The following is a 17,926-nucleotide window of genomic DNA, read 5'->3' on the forward strand; positions in this document are numbered from 1 at the left end:
CGATATCATGAAGAGAGTGTTAAGTTGTTGGAGAAGATTAAAATGGTTGGGGGTGGCCTACTTCTGCAGACGGCTTACCAGCACCAAAATCAGAGTATGTTTATAGATCAGTCGCTGAGGAAATTTAACGTAAAACTGCATAGTAGGAGAGTTGAACCTATCTTTCATCCTAGTATTGCGTTGTAGTTCTGTTAACCTCAACTACAAGGAATGTGAAACGTCTTCCTCTGACACAGAAAAATATTTTTAAAATCAGAATTGGACTCGAGCTCTTCTTTTTTTCTTCTATTGCTCTACAGTTCATTGTACACCCTGGCCTCTTCAACTATCTTCCGCCATTTATCTCGATCCAACGCTAAAGCTTTCCAATTTCCACAGCCCATTTCCCTAAGATCTTCAATTACTCCATCCATCTGGTTCTCGGTCGACCTCGTCCTGTCTGTCCCCCTGGATTCCCATTTAATACCTGTTTAGGTATTTCCACATCACTCATCCGTGCTACGTGCTTGTCCCATCTTAGTCTGACTGAGTTTACTATTCTTCTAATAGGTGGATATTTACAAATGGTGTACAGTTCATGACTGTACCCTCTCCTCCATGTTCCTCTTTCACAGATTGGTTTGAATTATCTTTCTTTCGAAGGCATCCAGCATTCCGGTAGCTTTTGCTGTTATTGGCAAAGTTTCCAAGGCATATGTAAGTTCAGATCTTGTAAGTGTTCTGCAGATGGTTAATTTGGTGGTACGAGTCAATATCCTTGAGGAGAGAAGTCTTGTTAGAGCAAAATAGGCTCTGTTGGATGCTATTAATCTCCGTTTAATTTCATAGAGTTATCATTTGAGTAGGTGACTGTCAATCCCAGATATTTAAACTGCTCAACTCTCTCAATGGTGTAATTGCCCAAGGATATTGAGGCTGGCATGTTCTCCTTACATGCTTTCCCAGCAGCCATATATTTAGTTTTCTGCTGGTTGATGTTCAGTCTCACTTTCCTACTGGCCAGTTCAAGGGCGATGAATGTCTCTTCCACTGTCTTTTGGGAACTCGAGTTCTGCTAAGTCAATAAACAGTTTGAAGCATTCCACTTTTAAACGTCGAATTAATTACCTTCTGTTTTCGCCCCTATAAACGGAAGCAATTTGGACATTATGTATCTATCTGGATCAGTGCTACACGGAGTGAAGTTCTCCTCACACCAGGCTACAGGAGTGCTGGGGCAGCTTCTAAAGTAGGCGGCTAAAGAATTTACTCTTATCATGTGAACTAACTTGCGTGTGATGACGGGAAGATACCAGCGTTTCCCTCTAGCATTTAAAGCTTAAGGTCGAGCTGGATGATTTAATTTGAAATTTGAACTCACAGTAGTGGCAACTTAGAAATAAATGAAATAAGCTACCGAGTATTAACCCCCTAACAGTTACATTCCTTATTAAACAATCTTCATACCAAGCCCAAGGCACTCCAAACCCAAAGTCGTGACATCCGTTAATAAACTTGAAAACTATAAATGGTTTCCATTAAGTTGAGACTGTCTCCGCGAGTCTTCATTATATTCAGGCGTGTAAGGTGTATATGCCGCTGGGGAGAGGCCGTGCAGTTGTTACACTTTGTGCCAGATTGAAGTGAATTTCTGACAAGTATAATCAATTATAGATAGGAAAACTCATTTTCAAGCCCACGGGTAATTGCAACACAATTTCACACTTTAGATTTCCATCTTGTGTTGGCACAATTATTGTAAACTAATAATGCACAGTTTGCAAGATTATTCTGTGTCACAAAATTGCCGCCTTGTGAGAATGTAAGCCTGGTCTACGACATGTTAATAAACGTAAATTTCACACATTGACGATATATAACTTACAAAGTCAAATTTAACAACTACAGAAAGAAATCGCGATTTTTTCATTATGTTATTCTACTTCTTGCATTTTCTATATGTTATTGCATCGTTTACAATAATCTCCTTCCTCTGAATTTATGTTTGAAAAAGAGATTTGAGGCACAATTTTTCGATTTACATGATTTCAAAATTTTACAGATGTGTGCTTTATATAGGCTCTCATACTGAACGTTGGAAGGCATGATAGTCTATAATGAAGATGTCTGATGAAAAATACTTTATATATGGAGACAACATGATAGAGGGAGACAATGTTTAGTAAGAAATTGATAGATGTAATTACGAGATGCTTCTTGACGGTTCAATAAACATGAGTTGAACTTTGAATATCTACGCGACCATTACATTCATCACATTGTACCGTATTCTGTCCAAATTTCGGCCTGGCTCCGGGGTAGAAATGCGTGGTGCGTCCGAACAGGGTCAAAACCAAAATAGGAAAATATCTAACTATGAAATACACCAAAGTTTATGAACAGGTAATACGTACATATAAGTCTAATGAATCAGAACTCGAGAAATCGGGTAAAATGGATTTATTAAACTGAAAACATAAAAAGAAATCATACTGAACAAAAATTAAATCATGTAAACAACCAACCACTGGTTGTGTCAATCAAAGAAAAAATTACGTGAATTTTCACATAAATTAACATTATTAAATAAATCTTTTACAAGCAAAGCGGGTAACGAACCCGAGATGTTAGGAAGAATTTCTTGTGGCATGGAATAATTTGAGTTTACGTTTTTTAGTTACACACTTTGTTAAATCCCTAGTTCTTTGCCCGACGGCTCGATTTCTAAACCGTTCATGATATGCGATGGTAATACCCGATCCACTAGTAATAGCCTAAATTACACACACACATTCCTATCACTCGGACACAAACATATAAAACACTTGTTCAGGATTGCACCTGAATTACCCTTCCAAAATGGTCGTAGACTCTACTTACATGGGTCAGAATCAATGATCACAGATAAGATCAGAACCTTTCTTCCCAAAGATAGCCATCGGACTATTCGACATTGAAAATTCTCTCCTTGTGCCTTCTCACAGCTGAAATTCATGCATCATGCAATAAAACATCTATATAAATAAAATTGTAGGGGGTCCGCTGTCTGTAATTTCTTTTGTTTTGCCAATTTTTCAGATATTTATCCGTTTTAGGTCAACTCAAGACCGAATCGGTGGTTTTAACGTTTCGTGTCTGTTTGTCTGTCTGTTTGTCTGTTCCACCATCACGTCGAAACGGCTGGATAGATCTCAACCAAACTTCATATTTAGAGTATACTCATCCCGGGGAAGGTTTCGATATGCATATTGTTTTAAAATCTTTGAATACACGGGGGGTTTATAGGAAAACCAGAATGGTTTTTCCACCATCACGTCGAAACGGCTGGATAGATCTCAACCAAACTACATATTTAGAGTATACTCATCCCGGGGAAGGTTTCGAAATGCATATCATTTTAAAATCTTTGAATACACGGGGGGTTTATAGGAAAACCAGAATGGTTTCTCCACCATCACGTCGAAACAGCTGGATAGATCACAGCCAAACTTCATATTTAGAGTACACTCATCCCGCGGAAGGATTCGATATGCATATCATTTTAAAATCTTTGAATAGACGGGGTGTTTATAGGAAAACCTGAATGGTTTTTCCACCATCACTTCGAAACGGCTGGATAGATCTCAACTAAACTTCATATTTAGAGTATACTCCTCTCGGGGAAGGTTTCTGTATGCATATTATTTTAAAATATTTGAATAGACGGGGGTTTACAGGAAAAACAGAATGGTTTTCCTCCATTTTCTCTTATACTATTGATTTTCTGTAAACTTAGTTTACCGTACGTGAAACGTCTCTTCATTATAAACAACTTTCGTTATGTTCATAATTTACCTTACTCTTCACATGACGGAGAAATTTACAATTTTCCGCTGGTATCATGCTCTGCATTGAGTGACCGACAGATCGACAACGAACCTACAGGTTACCATGGCAACGTCTCTGACTGCATGCCACAAGGGAAGTAACGTATTGCCATTTTCCTCATCATGCTGTTAAATTCGTGGTTGTTCCTCGGGTAGAAGGCAAGAGAGGCGTCAATCGGCCTATCTGCGGGATATTGGCGGAATATCGTTGGATGTTATAACCGCCCTCGAATAGATTAGGTAATAACACCATTAGTCATCTTCTTATTATTTGTTTACCTAGGAATCACTGGATCTAAATTTCTCCTCTGTTACCGCTTTATTATATCCATAACACACACTAGCATGATTTATTGAGGGGATTTGATTTTCCAATACGTTAACTTGGCATTTACATATTTGTCGTTATCCGGCTGTCCTCAGTTATAATCCATTTTCTATTAGTTTCAACTTTCTTAACTGTATTATTTTCTTCCTTAATTACGCCGTATGTACGCGAGTGCTACAAACTACTGGATGTATTTCCACCAAGACTCATATTTAGAATACACCTGTCCTTGATAGGTTTTAGGGAAAATATTGTTTCAAAATCCCTGAACTGACTGGGGGTTTATACGAAACCGAAACAGTAATTTTGCACTTCCACAAAATATACACAACCAAAGTTAATTTAAATCTACCTGTCTTGGTAGAAATTAATTTATAAACTTTTTTTCTCATGTGCATCATTTCGATACGAGGATTAATAAGGGAGATATCATTAACGGACCGTTTTCCTGTACAAGTCCCATCGGACTTAACTCACGAGCGGGTGCGTGTAAAGCGCATTCCTTACAACTTGAAAACTACTGAAGACATTCGATCCAAAAATTATATTTAGCATCCACCTGTCCAAAGGTAGGTTTTAAACGTAAATAACATTTCATGTTCCGGAATGGACTGGCGGTTTATAGGGAACCGAAATGGTGATTTTACTCTTCCACAATATATACAGAACAAGACCAACCTAACTGGAAATCGACCAAACGTGATGGAATTCCACCTTTAAACCTTTTTCTTCATGTGCATTTTTCATAAATGGTCACTTTTGCAGGTTAAGTCCAGCGGACATAGCCCAAAAGGTGTTTTACATGGAGCAGATTCCTTATCTATATAAATCAAATCGTAACGACTGTGTGCCTCTACACTGACTATTTTGGCGAAATTTTCGTAAAGCATTCCGTTATAAGGGGTAATAATGATCATCTCCATAATTTTTGGTTTAGTTTCCTGAAAGTTCTAATTTTTATCCGCCTCGCCCAAAATCCAGATTGCGGCATAATCTGCCAGAAGAAAAAGAAGATAATTGAAATTTGACAAAATTATACGTTTTCGCCTGTAACGAACGGAATACATCCCAGATCATTACATTTTTCACTTTTTATCCCCGAAGAATATCGAAATATGCAGGCAATTTTAATGATGGTGCAGACCTTCGGAAATTCCTATCACATAACGGATTGCACAATCTCCGTTCAATTTGGAATGATCTACAACCTTGGTCTTTTGACTTTTGCCGTATCTGTATCCCATTTACGTTTGATTTTTCCTCTATTAATCGATGTTAAGTCAATTTGGAATTTTCACATGCATAATTCATACTTTCAGTTACATATATGAAATACAGAATCATCATACTCTTCACGAAAATTGGCCCACCCAGTAGGCATATGTGAGCCAAATGCTATGTATGTAGCTGCACATAATTATCCGAAAGGTGATGTAATGTGAGATAATCTTACAAAACCTTTACCCTGTTCCACGTTTCTAACTCAATCTGACCCAAGAATAGATGACATATCATAGGACCAGCCATTTAGGCCACTAAATCCGGCGTGTCTTATGGTATAATCCTTTGTCGATATGACGTACGTTTAGTAGCAGTTAATCTGTAAATGAAGGTCTTCAATATTGTAAACACGCATATACTTTCGTATGTCGATCTATATATATATTCACTGATGTCGATTTTTAGCTATCGAGAAAGGGTGGGTCTGATATTGTAATCAGTACTCCCCACACCGACTTTGACTGGCAGTAGGAAAGGATTCCTTCTCCAACTCCTGTGTAACTGTCATTAGTAAGGAAGGCCTACAATTGTAATGAATAGTTCCCTTCTCGATTTGACTTGCAGAAGGCAAGTGAGCATGCAGTTTTGTTTATAATTCTCCTACCCGATTGTGTTTGGCAGTAGGCAAGGGTGCCCGCCATTATAAAGAAATGTCCTCATCTAAAATGTGACTGGCATTAGGCATAGTGGCCCGCTATTTTGATGGAAACTCACCAACTTGGTGTGACTGGCAGTAAGGTAGCTGGAAGTAGGAAAATGGACCTGGAAATGATAACTGCACAACTCAACTTCGAGTGATAGTAGGGTAATTGCCTGCCATTACAATAAAAACTCCTCAACTGTAATCTGTCTGGAAGTAGGAAAGGGGGCTGCCATTTTAACGATACTCCCCAAATCGATTCTGTCCGCGTAGTAGGCAATGGGGCCTGCAGTTATAGTGTAAACTTCCCAACTCGATTGTGAATGACAGTAGACAAGTGAGCCTGCCGTTATATCTATATAAATAAAATTGTAGGGGGTCCGCTGTCTGTAATTTCTTTTGTTTTGCCAATTTTTCAGATATTTATCCGTTTTAGGTCAACTCAAGACCGAATCGGTGGTTTTTACGTTTCGTGTCTGTTTGTTTGTCTGTTTGTCTGTTTGTCTGTTCCACCATCACGTCGAAACGGCTGGATAGATCTCAACCAAACTTCATATTTAGAATATACTCATCCCGGGGAAGGTTCCGGTATGCATATCATTTTAAAATCTTTGAATACTCGGGGGGTTTATAGGAAAACCAGAATGGTTTTTCCACCATCTCGTCGAAACGGCTGGATAGATCACAACCAAACTTCACATTTAGAGTATACTCATCCCGGGGAAGGTTTCGAAATGCATTTCATTTTAAAATCTTTGAATAGACGGGGGGTTTATAGGAAAACCAGAATGGTTTCTCCACCATCACGTCGAAACAGCTGGATACATCTCAACCAAACTTCATATTTAGAGTATACTCATCCCGGGGAAGGTTTCGATATGCATATTATTTTAAAATCTTTGAATAGACCGGGGGTTTATAGGAAAACCAGAATGGTTTTTCCACCCTCACTTCGAAACGGCTGGATAGATCTCAACCAAACTTCACATTTAGAGTACAATCATCCTGGGGAAGGTTTCGATATGCATATCATTTCAAAAGCATTGAACAGATGGGGGGTTTATAGGAAAACCAGAATGGTTTTCCTCCATTTTCTCTTATACTATTGATTTTCTGTAAACTTCGTTTACCGTACGTAAAACGTCTCTTCATTATAAACAATTTTCGTTATGTTCATAATTTACCTTACTCTTCACATGACGGAGAAATTTACAATTTTCCGCTGGTATCATGCTCTGCATTGAGTGACCGACAGACCGACAACGAACCTACAGGTTACCATGGCAACGTCTCTGACTGCATGCCAGCAGGGAAGTAACGTATTGCGATTTTCCTCATCATGCTTTTAAATTCATGGTTGTTCCTTGGGTAGAAGGCAAAAGAGGCGTCAATCGGCCTATCTGCGGGATATTATCGGAATATCGTTGGATGTTATAACCGCCCTCGAATAGATTAAGTAATAACACCATTAGTCATCTTATTATTTGTTTACCTAAGAATCACTGGACCTAAATTTCTTCTCTGTTACCGCTTTATTATATCCATAATTCACACTAGTATAATTTATTGAGGGGCATTTGATTTTCCAATACGTTAACTTAGCATTTACATATTTGTCGTTATCCGGCGGTCCTCAGTTATAATCCATTTTCTATTAGTTTCAACATTCTTAACTGTATTATTTTCTTCCTTAATTACGCCGTATGTACGCGAGTGCTACAAACTACTGGATGTATTTCCACCAAGACTCATATTTAGAATACACCTATACGAAACCGAAACAGTGATTTTGCACTTCCACAAAATATACACAACCAAAGTTAATTTAAATCTACCTGCCTTGGTAGAAATTAATTTCTAAACCTTTTTTCTCATGTGCATCATTTCGATACGAGGATTAATGAGGGAGATATCATTAACGGACCGTTTTTCTGTACAATTCCCATCGGACTTGACTCACGAGCGGGTGCGTGTAAAGCGTATTCCTTACAACTTGAAAACTACTGAAGACATTCGAACCAAAATTTATATTTAGCATCCACCTGTCCAAAGATAGGTTTTAAACGTAAATAACATTTCATGTTCCGGAATGGACTGGCGGTTTATAGGGAACCGAAATGGTGATTTTACTCTTCCACAATATATACAGAACAAGACCAACCTGACTGGAAATCGACGAAACGTGATGGAATTCCACCTCTAAACCTTTCTTTTCATGTGCATTTTTTCGTCAGCAGGATTAATAAGGGAGATATCATGAATGGTCACTTTTGCAGGTTAAGTCCAGCGGACATAGCCCAAAAGGTGTTTTACATGGAGCAGATTCCTTATCTATATAAATTTTGGCGAAATTTTCGTACAGCTTTATGTTAAAGGGGTAATAATGACCATCTCCATAATTTTTGGTTTAGTTTCCTGAAAGTCCTAATTTTTACCCGCCTCGCCCAAAATCCAGATTGCGGCATAATCTGCCAGACGAAAAAGAAGATAATTGAAATTTGACAATTAGCCTGTAACGAAAGGAAAACATCCCAGATCATTAAATTTCTTTTTTTTATCCCTGAAGAATATCGAAATATGCAGGCAATTTTAATGATGGTGCAGACCTTGGGAAATTCCTATCACATAACGGATTGCACAATCTCCGTTCAATTTGGAATGATCTACAACCTTGGTCTTATGACTTTTTGCCGTATCTGTATCCCTTTTACGTTTGATTTTTCGCTATTAATCGATGTTAAGTCAATTTGGAATTTTCACATGCATAATTCATACTTTCAATTACTTATATGAAATACAGAATCATCATACTCTTCACGAAAATTGGCCCATCCAGTAGGCATATGTGAACCAAATGCTATGTATGCAGCTGTCATATAATTATCCGAAAAGTAATGTAATGTGAGATAATCTTACAAAATCGTTACCCTATTCCACGTTTCTAACTCAATCTCACCCAAGAATAGATGACATATCATTGGACCAGCCATTTAGGCCACTAAATCCGGCGTGTCTTATGGTATAATCCTTTGTCGATATGACGTACGTTTAGTAGCAGTTAATCTGTAAATGAAGGTCTTCAATATTGTAAACACGCATATACTTTCGTATGTCGATCTATATATATTCACTGATGTCGATTTTTAGCAATCGAGAAAGGGTGGGTCTGATATTGTAATCAGTACTCCCCACACCGACTTTGACTGGCAGTAGGAAAGGGTTCCTTCTCCAACTCCTGTGTAACTGTCATTAGTGAGGAAGGCCTACAATTGTAATGAATAGTTCCCTTCTCGATTTGACTTGCATAAGGCAAGTGAGCATGCAGTTTTGTTTAAAACTCCCCTACCCGATTGTGTTTGGCAGTAGGCAAGGGTGCCCGCCATTATAAAGAAATGTCCTCTTCTAAAATGTGACTGGCATTAGGCATAGTGGACTGCTATTTTGATGGAAACTCACCAACTTGGTGTGACTGGCAGTAAGCTGGCTGGCAGTAAGAAAATGGGCCTGGCATTAAAAATGGTAACTGCACAACTCAATTTCGAGTGATAGTAGGGTAATTGCCTACCATTATAATAGAAACTCCTCAACTGTAATCTGTCTGGAAGTAGGAAAGGGGTGCTGCCATTTTAACGGAAACTCCCCAAATCGATTCTGTCCGCGTAGTAGGCAATGGGGCCTGCAATTATAATGTAAACTTCCCAACTCGATTGTGAACGGCAGTAGGCAAGTGAGCCTGCCGTTATATCACAAATCCGTAACAAACACTTTACATTGGAAACAACGTACGGGGACCTCCTCATGCTCTGTCTCGGATAACGCTAAGAGACATGCAATTTTAAAACAATCTTATTTACTGCATGTACACTATTTACTTCGATATTCGAATACAATGTAGAATACCGTAGCGAAGCACGGGTACATTCGCTAGTCCTAGAATATACTGCCTCTAGTCTAATCCTCTCGAATCCTCTTGACCAATTCGACACTGGTGGCATGCAGCCCATTCGATTTTTCTTGAAGAATCTACCCATACAACTCTCCCTTAAATCAACATAAACTGGAATAAAATACAAATAACAATAACACACACATACATCTAACCTATTATTTTCCATCTTAATATTTAAAACACATAGCTCGGGGACTTCGCATGCAAGCAGCCCTGAACGTATTTAAATTTACTGATATGAGCAATACAAATGACACTCTGGCTTAATTTAAAGATTAATTTATTTAAGACGGCCTAAACTAGTGAATCTAGCTATCACTTCATATGCTTAAAAAACAAAAGGACTTAACTTGGCGGCAAGTTATCCACCAGCGGCGAATTACATCCGCTATGTCATGTGGGCTCGGCCCATGACTACTACACACAGCACAGGGAAGAAAGTCCTCTTGTCAACTCCTGGATTGTTCATGGATGCTGTCTCCTTGATGTCGGCTGTATTTGGAACTGTTGAATAAAATTAGAACCATTTACTTCTCCGCTTAGTGTGCTCGAACGCACGATCGCAACCTTAGTTTGACTAATAATTGACTATAGCTGCCGCATAGGTTTTAGTCTGAATTAAGGGAACTGGGCTCGGTTGCTCTCTCTGTCCTTGTCAATGGTAATATATTGACGATTTACACACGTTAATTTCACAGTTCGCTTACGCACCGGATATAACTTATACGTGCAGACCGTCGCTAGCTCTTGTGAGCTAAATCACAACGTTTCAAGTTACAGCAAACAGAAACTTCACAGAAACTTCGGCTCGCGATCGCGACACGTCACACTCGGCGTTCAAATTGCAACTAACAGTTTCCCGCTGGCTCCGCCCGCAATATATGGTGTTGTTCGTTACTATCCTCACGGATGTATTTGCAAAGTTTCGAGTTAATGAAATAAATCACATGATCTGCTGTGGTAATAGAATGTACTATTATGTCAAAAACACTTGAAAATACATCACAAAAAGAAATTGAATTAAACGTTCCTTGGAACAACACTACGTGCCGAACTGTTAAAAAGTCCTTCAAAGATCTTCGTCATGGAGACAAATGTACTCATAACTTTTCTTAGAATCCACCAATTTAAGTAGTTAATGCCTCAAAAGAAATCGCTTGATCCACTAAGTGTTTTAGACCAAAACGAACTGCGTACCTCAATTAGAACGAAAGATACGATTCCTTCAATGAGAAAAAATGTTGAAGAAATGAGAGTCCAATTGAATGTGCACTCATAACTTTCCTCAGAATCAACCGATTTGAATAATTAAGAGCTTAAATGAAAAATCTTGATCCACTGAGTGTTCTTAGGCCAAAACAAACTCCGTACCTCAATTATAACCAAAGATATGATTGCTTCAAGCAGACAAAAATGAAAAATCAAATAATTTGAGGAAGGCGGAAGTTAAGTGATGCATAGTACCTGATGAAAAATCTGTGCATGAATACCTTTCAGTTTAAAAAATTAAGGAAATCGATCGGACAGAATGGCCGGACTGACTGACTTTCGTTTTCATAATTTTTTAATATATAGATAGCAGAACGCTTCCCCGGTCTACCCAGCATTTATAGCGTCACAAGGTCTCCGGATCCAAGGAGAAGTACGAACAAACCAACCCTCTTCCTTTGTGACAGCTCGCCAGGTGCTAACGGCTGCTCACGTTAATATGCATATATCTCAATTTAGCACAAGTAAATAGTTTCATCAGCTCCTGTTCCTCTATAATTATCATCTTAACTACGTGTGGGGTCAGATCTGTAGAATTTAGCTTAGTGGCGGGTTAATTAATTAAAAAACAGGTGATTCAAGGCCTGGGAAAGAGATATTTGTTAACGTGTGACAAATGTTCGGCGCATCCCCTCGTTCAAATCTCACCCCCTCCAAAGTTTGCGATTCGTGTGGGTAAGCAGATATGGGGTCTACTTGATCGAGATCCGACACCCATCGCGTCACACAGAGACTCGGTTCTCAGAACCTAGCGTGAAAGGGGCCCTAATTTTAGTGTGTTGGTAAAGTTATCGCCTGCAATTTCCTTGTCACTTTATAAGATAAGATGCCTACTTATACACGTTCTTCATGTCATGTAGGTATTTGTGTCGGCTTCCCCCGAGCACTGGTGCCGGGTGCCCTCGCTGGAGGAACACCCCATGTCCATGACACCAGAGCAACAGAGGCGACTCGCGATCCCGTACCAGACGTTGGACGGAAGGAAACAGTACAGCAAGTGTCTCATGTACGACGTGAACTTCACGGCGCTGCTCCAAAACACCAGCAAGTGGAACGGTCGAGAGGGAGACCCCGCTTGGAACACTACACCCTGTCTCTACGGCTGGAACTATGACAACAAGGACTATGACAACACGCTTGTCACACAGGTATGTCACCAACTTTTCTTTACATCCTTCTTCGTGACTGGAGCTTGCCGTTGGATTTAACTTTCAACCATTGTCAGAAATTAAAACAAGGGAATGTTATGGTTGGACCACACAGATTTCAATTAAACTTGTGTGAATGATCAAGTAACATGCCCTAATTTCAATGGTAAATTAATTTTTCCGTAAAATTAACAACAGTATAATAATTAATTGATGGGCGACTCGGATCATTTAGCTGATGATGATATAGAATGATTTTGCGTATGCACAATATTATTTTTTGCTAGTTGGTTTACGTCGCACCGAGACAGGTAGGTCTTATGGCAACGATGAGACAGGAAAGGGCTAGGAGTGGGAAGGAAGCGGCCGTGGCCTTAATTAAGGTACAGCCCCAGCATTTGCCTGGTGTAAAAATGGGAAACCAAGGAAAACCATCTCCAGGGCTGCCGACAGTGGGATTCGAACCTACTCTCTCCCAAATACTGGATACTGTTCGCACGTAAGCGACTGCAGCTATCGAGCTCGGTAGATGTATATATGTATGCACAATAGACACAAACCAACAGTTCTATATTATTTACAACATTTTATACCAAAAATAAGATTTTGACAACATGAACAGAATTAACAGATTAACAGATTTTACCAACACGTACAATACACGAATACGGTATATAAAAATATTATGGTTTTATATATGCCGTAAATTTATTCAGAACTGAACAAACACTTTCCTCATGAGGAGTCTGCCAAATCAAGCATACTAAATAAAGAAATATCTGCTAATGTTAAGCCCCTTGACGCAAAGAACAAAACTCGCTTAGCCCAACGGGCCCAAAAACCATGTTTTAAGGCCCTAAAACCAACCGTTACGGAGATATTGGCACCACATTACCCCTGCTCTAGGAATCTGATAAAGAATTGAACTGTCGTAACCGTGGCAACGTCAGCTCCAGGATTCTACAGCAGCGAGATTATGCATGTACGTTTGGGCGTAGCTGCCAACCAAAATTGGTACACATATGACTTACTATCTGTAAAAAATATACTGTTGTGTAGGACATCATAGGACTCGGAGATGGAAAGGGAGTGAAGTATAAAAATAATAGATAACGACCTATATTAATGTAGAATCCATAGTTTTCTGGATCGCTGAGGTGAATAGTCACACTCCAGATATATTTTAAGTCTAATATCAGCCCCATTGGCACGGCGGTGAGAAGGAGTGGAAAAGAATATGTCCAAAATGATCAAGATTATGGATGAAAGTATGAATGTTCCAACATAGCTCTCAACCAAACTTGGGACACATACGACTTGCTATCTGAAAAAAAAAAAGACTGTGGGGGAAAGACACCCCTAGTACCCAGATATTAATGTCGAATCCACAGTTTTCAAGGTCCTCGAGAGGAACTATGACCATCTGGATGCCATTTAAGTCATAGTTCAGCCTCAGTCGGAATGTCCAATATGACCAAAGTTATGGATGTATGCGTGTATGCTGAAGCATAGCTCTCAAGCAAACTTAGTACACATACGACTTACTCTCTGGGGAGAGGATGACATGCAAAAGAAGGGTACTGGCCCTGTCGAAAAGTACTGTACTACATAACAAAAGTTATATCAAAAATAGTGTTGAGTCTAATAATTATAATATCACACCTTTGTACTAGAGAAAGGTATGTACAGTATTTAAATATTGCATTCCGAGAATAGTGTTCCCAAGGTAACTTACAAACCTGGTCACCCATGCTGAGACTCGCCACTCACTTGCTATGAATGACGAATACATGTAATGCGGTATGGTTGAAGAACAATATGTAACAATGTAGTGAAGATGTAGTAGTTAAGAGGCCGACCATTTGAGTTCTGTAATTTCGTCTAGATTTCGAGTGGCTGGTAATGAGACAATGGTGGCTGATTAAAGGGCTGTAACAGATTGGCCCGTGAAGGTCAAGTGTCGGCATATAGGTCTAACAAAGGCGTCTCCCCACTTCGGGCAGTAATCTCTGCCTTCCAGTGGCCATTACCGAACCGTATCCTGCAAGCCTTAACATTCCGTGGGATAGTCGGTCCGTGGTTCTGGCTGTGGTCATTGCCGTTACAGCGTACAGGGTTAGGGTCTCTCCTACTTTACTCCGGCGCAGTCCGTGGGCACTAAAGAGAGCATTAATGCTGCAGAATTATTTCTGACAATTTATTTGTACGTTAAAGATTTCCTATTCATGGCAAAACTCCGGCCTTCACTTATGGGGGGTACCCGATGTCTGAAAATGTTGAATTTTTTTTTCAATCAATTAATCCATCATCAATAATCTGCATTTAGGGCTATCACCAAAGTGGCAGATTCCCTTGAACATTTTCAAACAACTTGGAAATGTAACGATTATTTCCGTTGATAATGTATTCTAGTTTTGCTAGTTGCTTTACATCGCACCGACACAGACAGGTCTTATGGCGACGATGGGAGAGGGAAGGCCTAGGAATGGGAAGGAAGCGCCCGTGGCCTTAACTAAGGTACAGCCCCAGCATTTGCCTGGTGTGAAAATGGGAAACCACGGAAAACCATCTTCAGGGCTGCCGACAGTGGTGTTCGAATCCACTATCTCCCGGATGCGAGCTCACAGCTGCGCGCTCCTAACAGCACGGCCAACTAGCCCGGTAAATAATGTATTCCAATCCCTTATTCCTCGTCCTATAATGAATATTTTCCCCAATTCGTCATCTTTAATTCCAACTTTATCTTCATACTAGCTAAATGTATACGTGCTTCGGTACGGTATTCAACATTCTATACAGAGTTCAACGTAAGTTACTGTACACGCAGTGAGTAACATTATATTCAATTGGATGTCTCTTAGCGTTATCTCAAAAAAAAAACGTTGTTACCGATGTAAAGTGCACGTTGGGGAAATTTTGATGTAAATGGCAGGCCACATTTCCTACTGCCATTCACAATAGAGATGGATAGTTCTCATTACCATGACAGACCCCTTTCCTAATGCTAGTCACAATCGAATTGGAGAGATTTGATTATAATCGAAAAATGCAGCGCAATCTAAAGTATAAAGAATCGAGATACTACAATAAGGCTTAGGACCAAAGTTGAAGAGCTCTCTAAACTGAGCAACGATTGTGTAATGTGCTCGCTAAAATGACTTACCGTTTAGAAAGCAATTACTACGAAACGAATGTCTGCACCGTCATTCAAATTGCCTCCGTATTTCGATATTTTCCGGAGACTAAAAGTAATAAATTTGAACAACTTGGAACTTTCCTTCAAAGGAATGTGTGCCCAGTGACCAAGCAAAATTATGTACATAATGAAAGTTGTTTAATATGAACTGACGTTTCACATAAATTCCATCGATTTTACAGAAAATCAATAGTATAAGATAAAATGGAAGAAAACTGTTGTTGTTTTCGAATAAACACCCAGTGATTTTTAAATCATATACATATCTAAACCTTCCCCTGGAAGAGTATACTCTACAGTATATATGAAATTTGGACGAGATCTATCCGGCCGTATCACCGTAATGGTGGAACAGAGGAGAAACAGACAGACGGACAGACACGAAAGCCAAAAACCACTGATACGGTCTTGAGTTGACTTAAATCGGATACATACCTGAAAATTGGCAAAACAAACGAACTTAGAGACAGCGGACCCCATGCAACTTCATTTATGTAACAAATAAGCATGGGCACGTTTATAAGTGCAGACCTCCATTTGAAGATTTACTGCTTTTAAACGGTACGTCATATTAACAAACGGATTAGGTCATCAGACGTCGCTTTTACAATTCTACATGGTTGACATTTTTTGTATTTCCTATATTTATTGGTTAGATAGAGTTAGAAACATTAAATAGGGTAAAATCTGGGTCCGGTTTTCACACATTACTTTATTATTCGAATACTGGTGTGGCAGCTGGAATTATAAAATTTGGCTAACAAATGACTACTGGTCGTGTCAATATGTGTACCGAATTTTATGATTCTATCTTTCGTAAAAGTGTGCCAAACGATACGATATAATGTAAATAATACAAAATTAACTTAAAATTGAAAAATACAGCTCTGTCTAACGTATAAGGGATCGAGATACGACAATATGTCATAGGGCCAAAGTTGTAGATCTCTCCAAATTGAAATGTGATTATGCTATCTTTTTTGTGATAGGACATACCATTTAGCCACCAATTACCCCGAAACGAAGGTCTGCACCGTCATTGAAATTGCCTCCATATTTATATATGCTCCGGGGCCAAAAAGTTATACATTTGAACAGCATGGAATTTTTCCTCAAAGGAAAGAGTGTCCAGGTTTCTGGATTAGCACTCGCATACATAAGGAGTAATTAAGATGAAAATAGAAAATATGTTTATAACTGTGGACAGCCGGATAGGACAAATATGTAAATACCAAGTGGCTGTATTGCAAAACGAAATGTCCCTCACTTAATTGTGATGATATGAGTTACGTATATAAGAAACAGTAACAGAGGAGAAATTTAGGCGCAGGGATTCTTAGGTAAACAGATAAGAAGATGACTTATAGTGTTATTAAAGCCTAAAGAGGCACGACAGAGGCGAGAAATTAAAGCGGAAAACAGAAGTAGAAGAGAAATACAGCATCAGATCATCCGACGTGGCAACGTCTTTTCTATGAGAGCCTACAACATTTCAAGAAAAAGAGCAACGAAGGGACAAGCCTGGTAAAAGAAATCGTAGAAATGAACGGTTAGAGAAAAGTAACAGCCAGTTTCTTTATCAACAAGTAGCTTATGCTGGCATTGCAGCAGAGCTTGTGAACCTAGAATTGGTCTCTTTAGCCGTGTAAGAATCCATAAACAATTGACAACTTCGACGCTTTCAGATACTGTTATTCTTGTTCATGATGTTTTCAAATAAAGGCATTTTGAACAACGCGTTTGGTAGGTTATGTGATAATTTTGTCTAACAGTGAGTTAGTATGATGGTCCGGCTCCTTGGATGAATGGTCAGCGTAGTGATCGTTGGTTCAGAGAGCCCGGGGTCCGAATCCTGACCAGTCGGGGATTTTATATTTGTCTAGTTAATTCCTCTCTCTCTCGTGGGCTAGGTGTTTGAGTTCCTCTTAACACATATCCTCTCTTACACACAACACATCACACTACAAACCACCACAGAAACACGCACGAGTGAATACATAGGGTTGTTGTCAGGAAGGGCATCCGTTCGTAAAACTGGGCCAATACCATGTAATTGAGAAAAGGCCGGGAAGAAGAAGAAATATCCTCCAATAAGAATATGTATACTTTATATAAGACTCGACGATTGCAGGAAGGACTTAAATCAACTAAGTCCAATTTTCAGAAAATTGAAAAGAAATATTTTGCCTTTCTTAAGTCACACTAACATAAGTTTGATGTTATTTATTTGAAAGCCTATTTAAAATCCCATTGATCAAACTGCTATATAA

At 39.2% G+C, this 17,926-nt stretch overlaps 1 protein-coding gene across 1 annotated transcript in view; it reads left to right on the forward strand.

The window, feature by feature from the left end:
* The window catches only part of LOC136876327 (carcinine transporter), a 309,979-nt gene that overhangs the window by 224,018 nt on the left and 68,035 nt on the right, over nucleotides 1–17,926 (forward strand). The window contains exon 3 of the mRNA XM_067150177.2: nucleotides 12,173–12,460. Within this exon, the coding sequence (XP_067006278.2) occupies nucleotides 12,173–12,460 (288 nt within the window). The remainder of the gene's footprint in view (nucleotides 1–12,172; nucleotides 12,461–17,926) is intronic.

Source organism: Anabrus simplex, chromosome 6 (genome assembly GCF_040414725.1).
Source record: "Anabrus simplex isolate iqAnaSimp1 chromosome 6, ASM4041472v1, whole genome shotgun sequence".
In the NCBI taxonomy this organism is placed as follows: domain Eukaryota; kingdom Metazoa; phylum Arthropoda; class Insecta; order Orthoptera; family Tettigoniidae; genus Anabrus; species Anabrus simplex.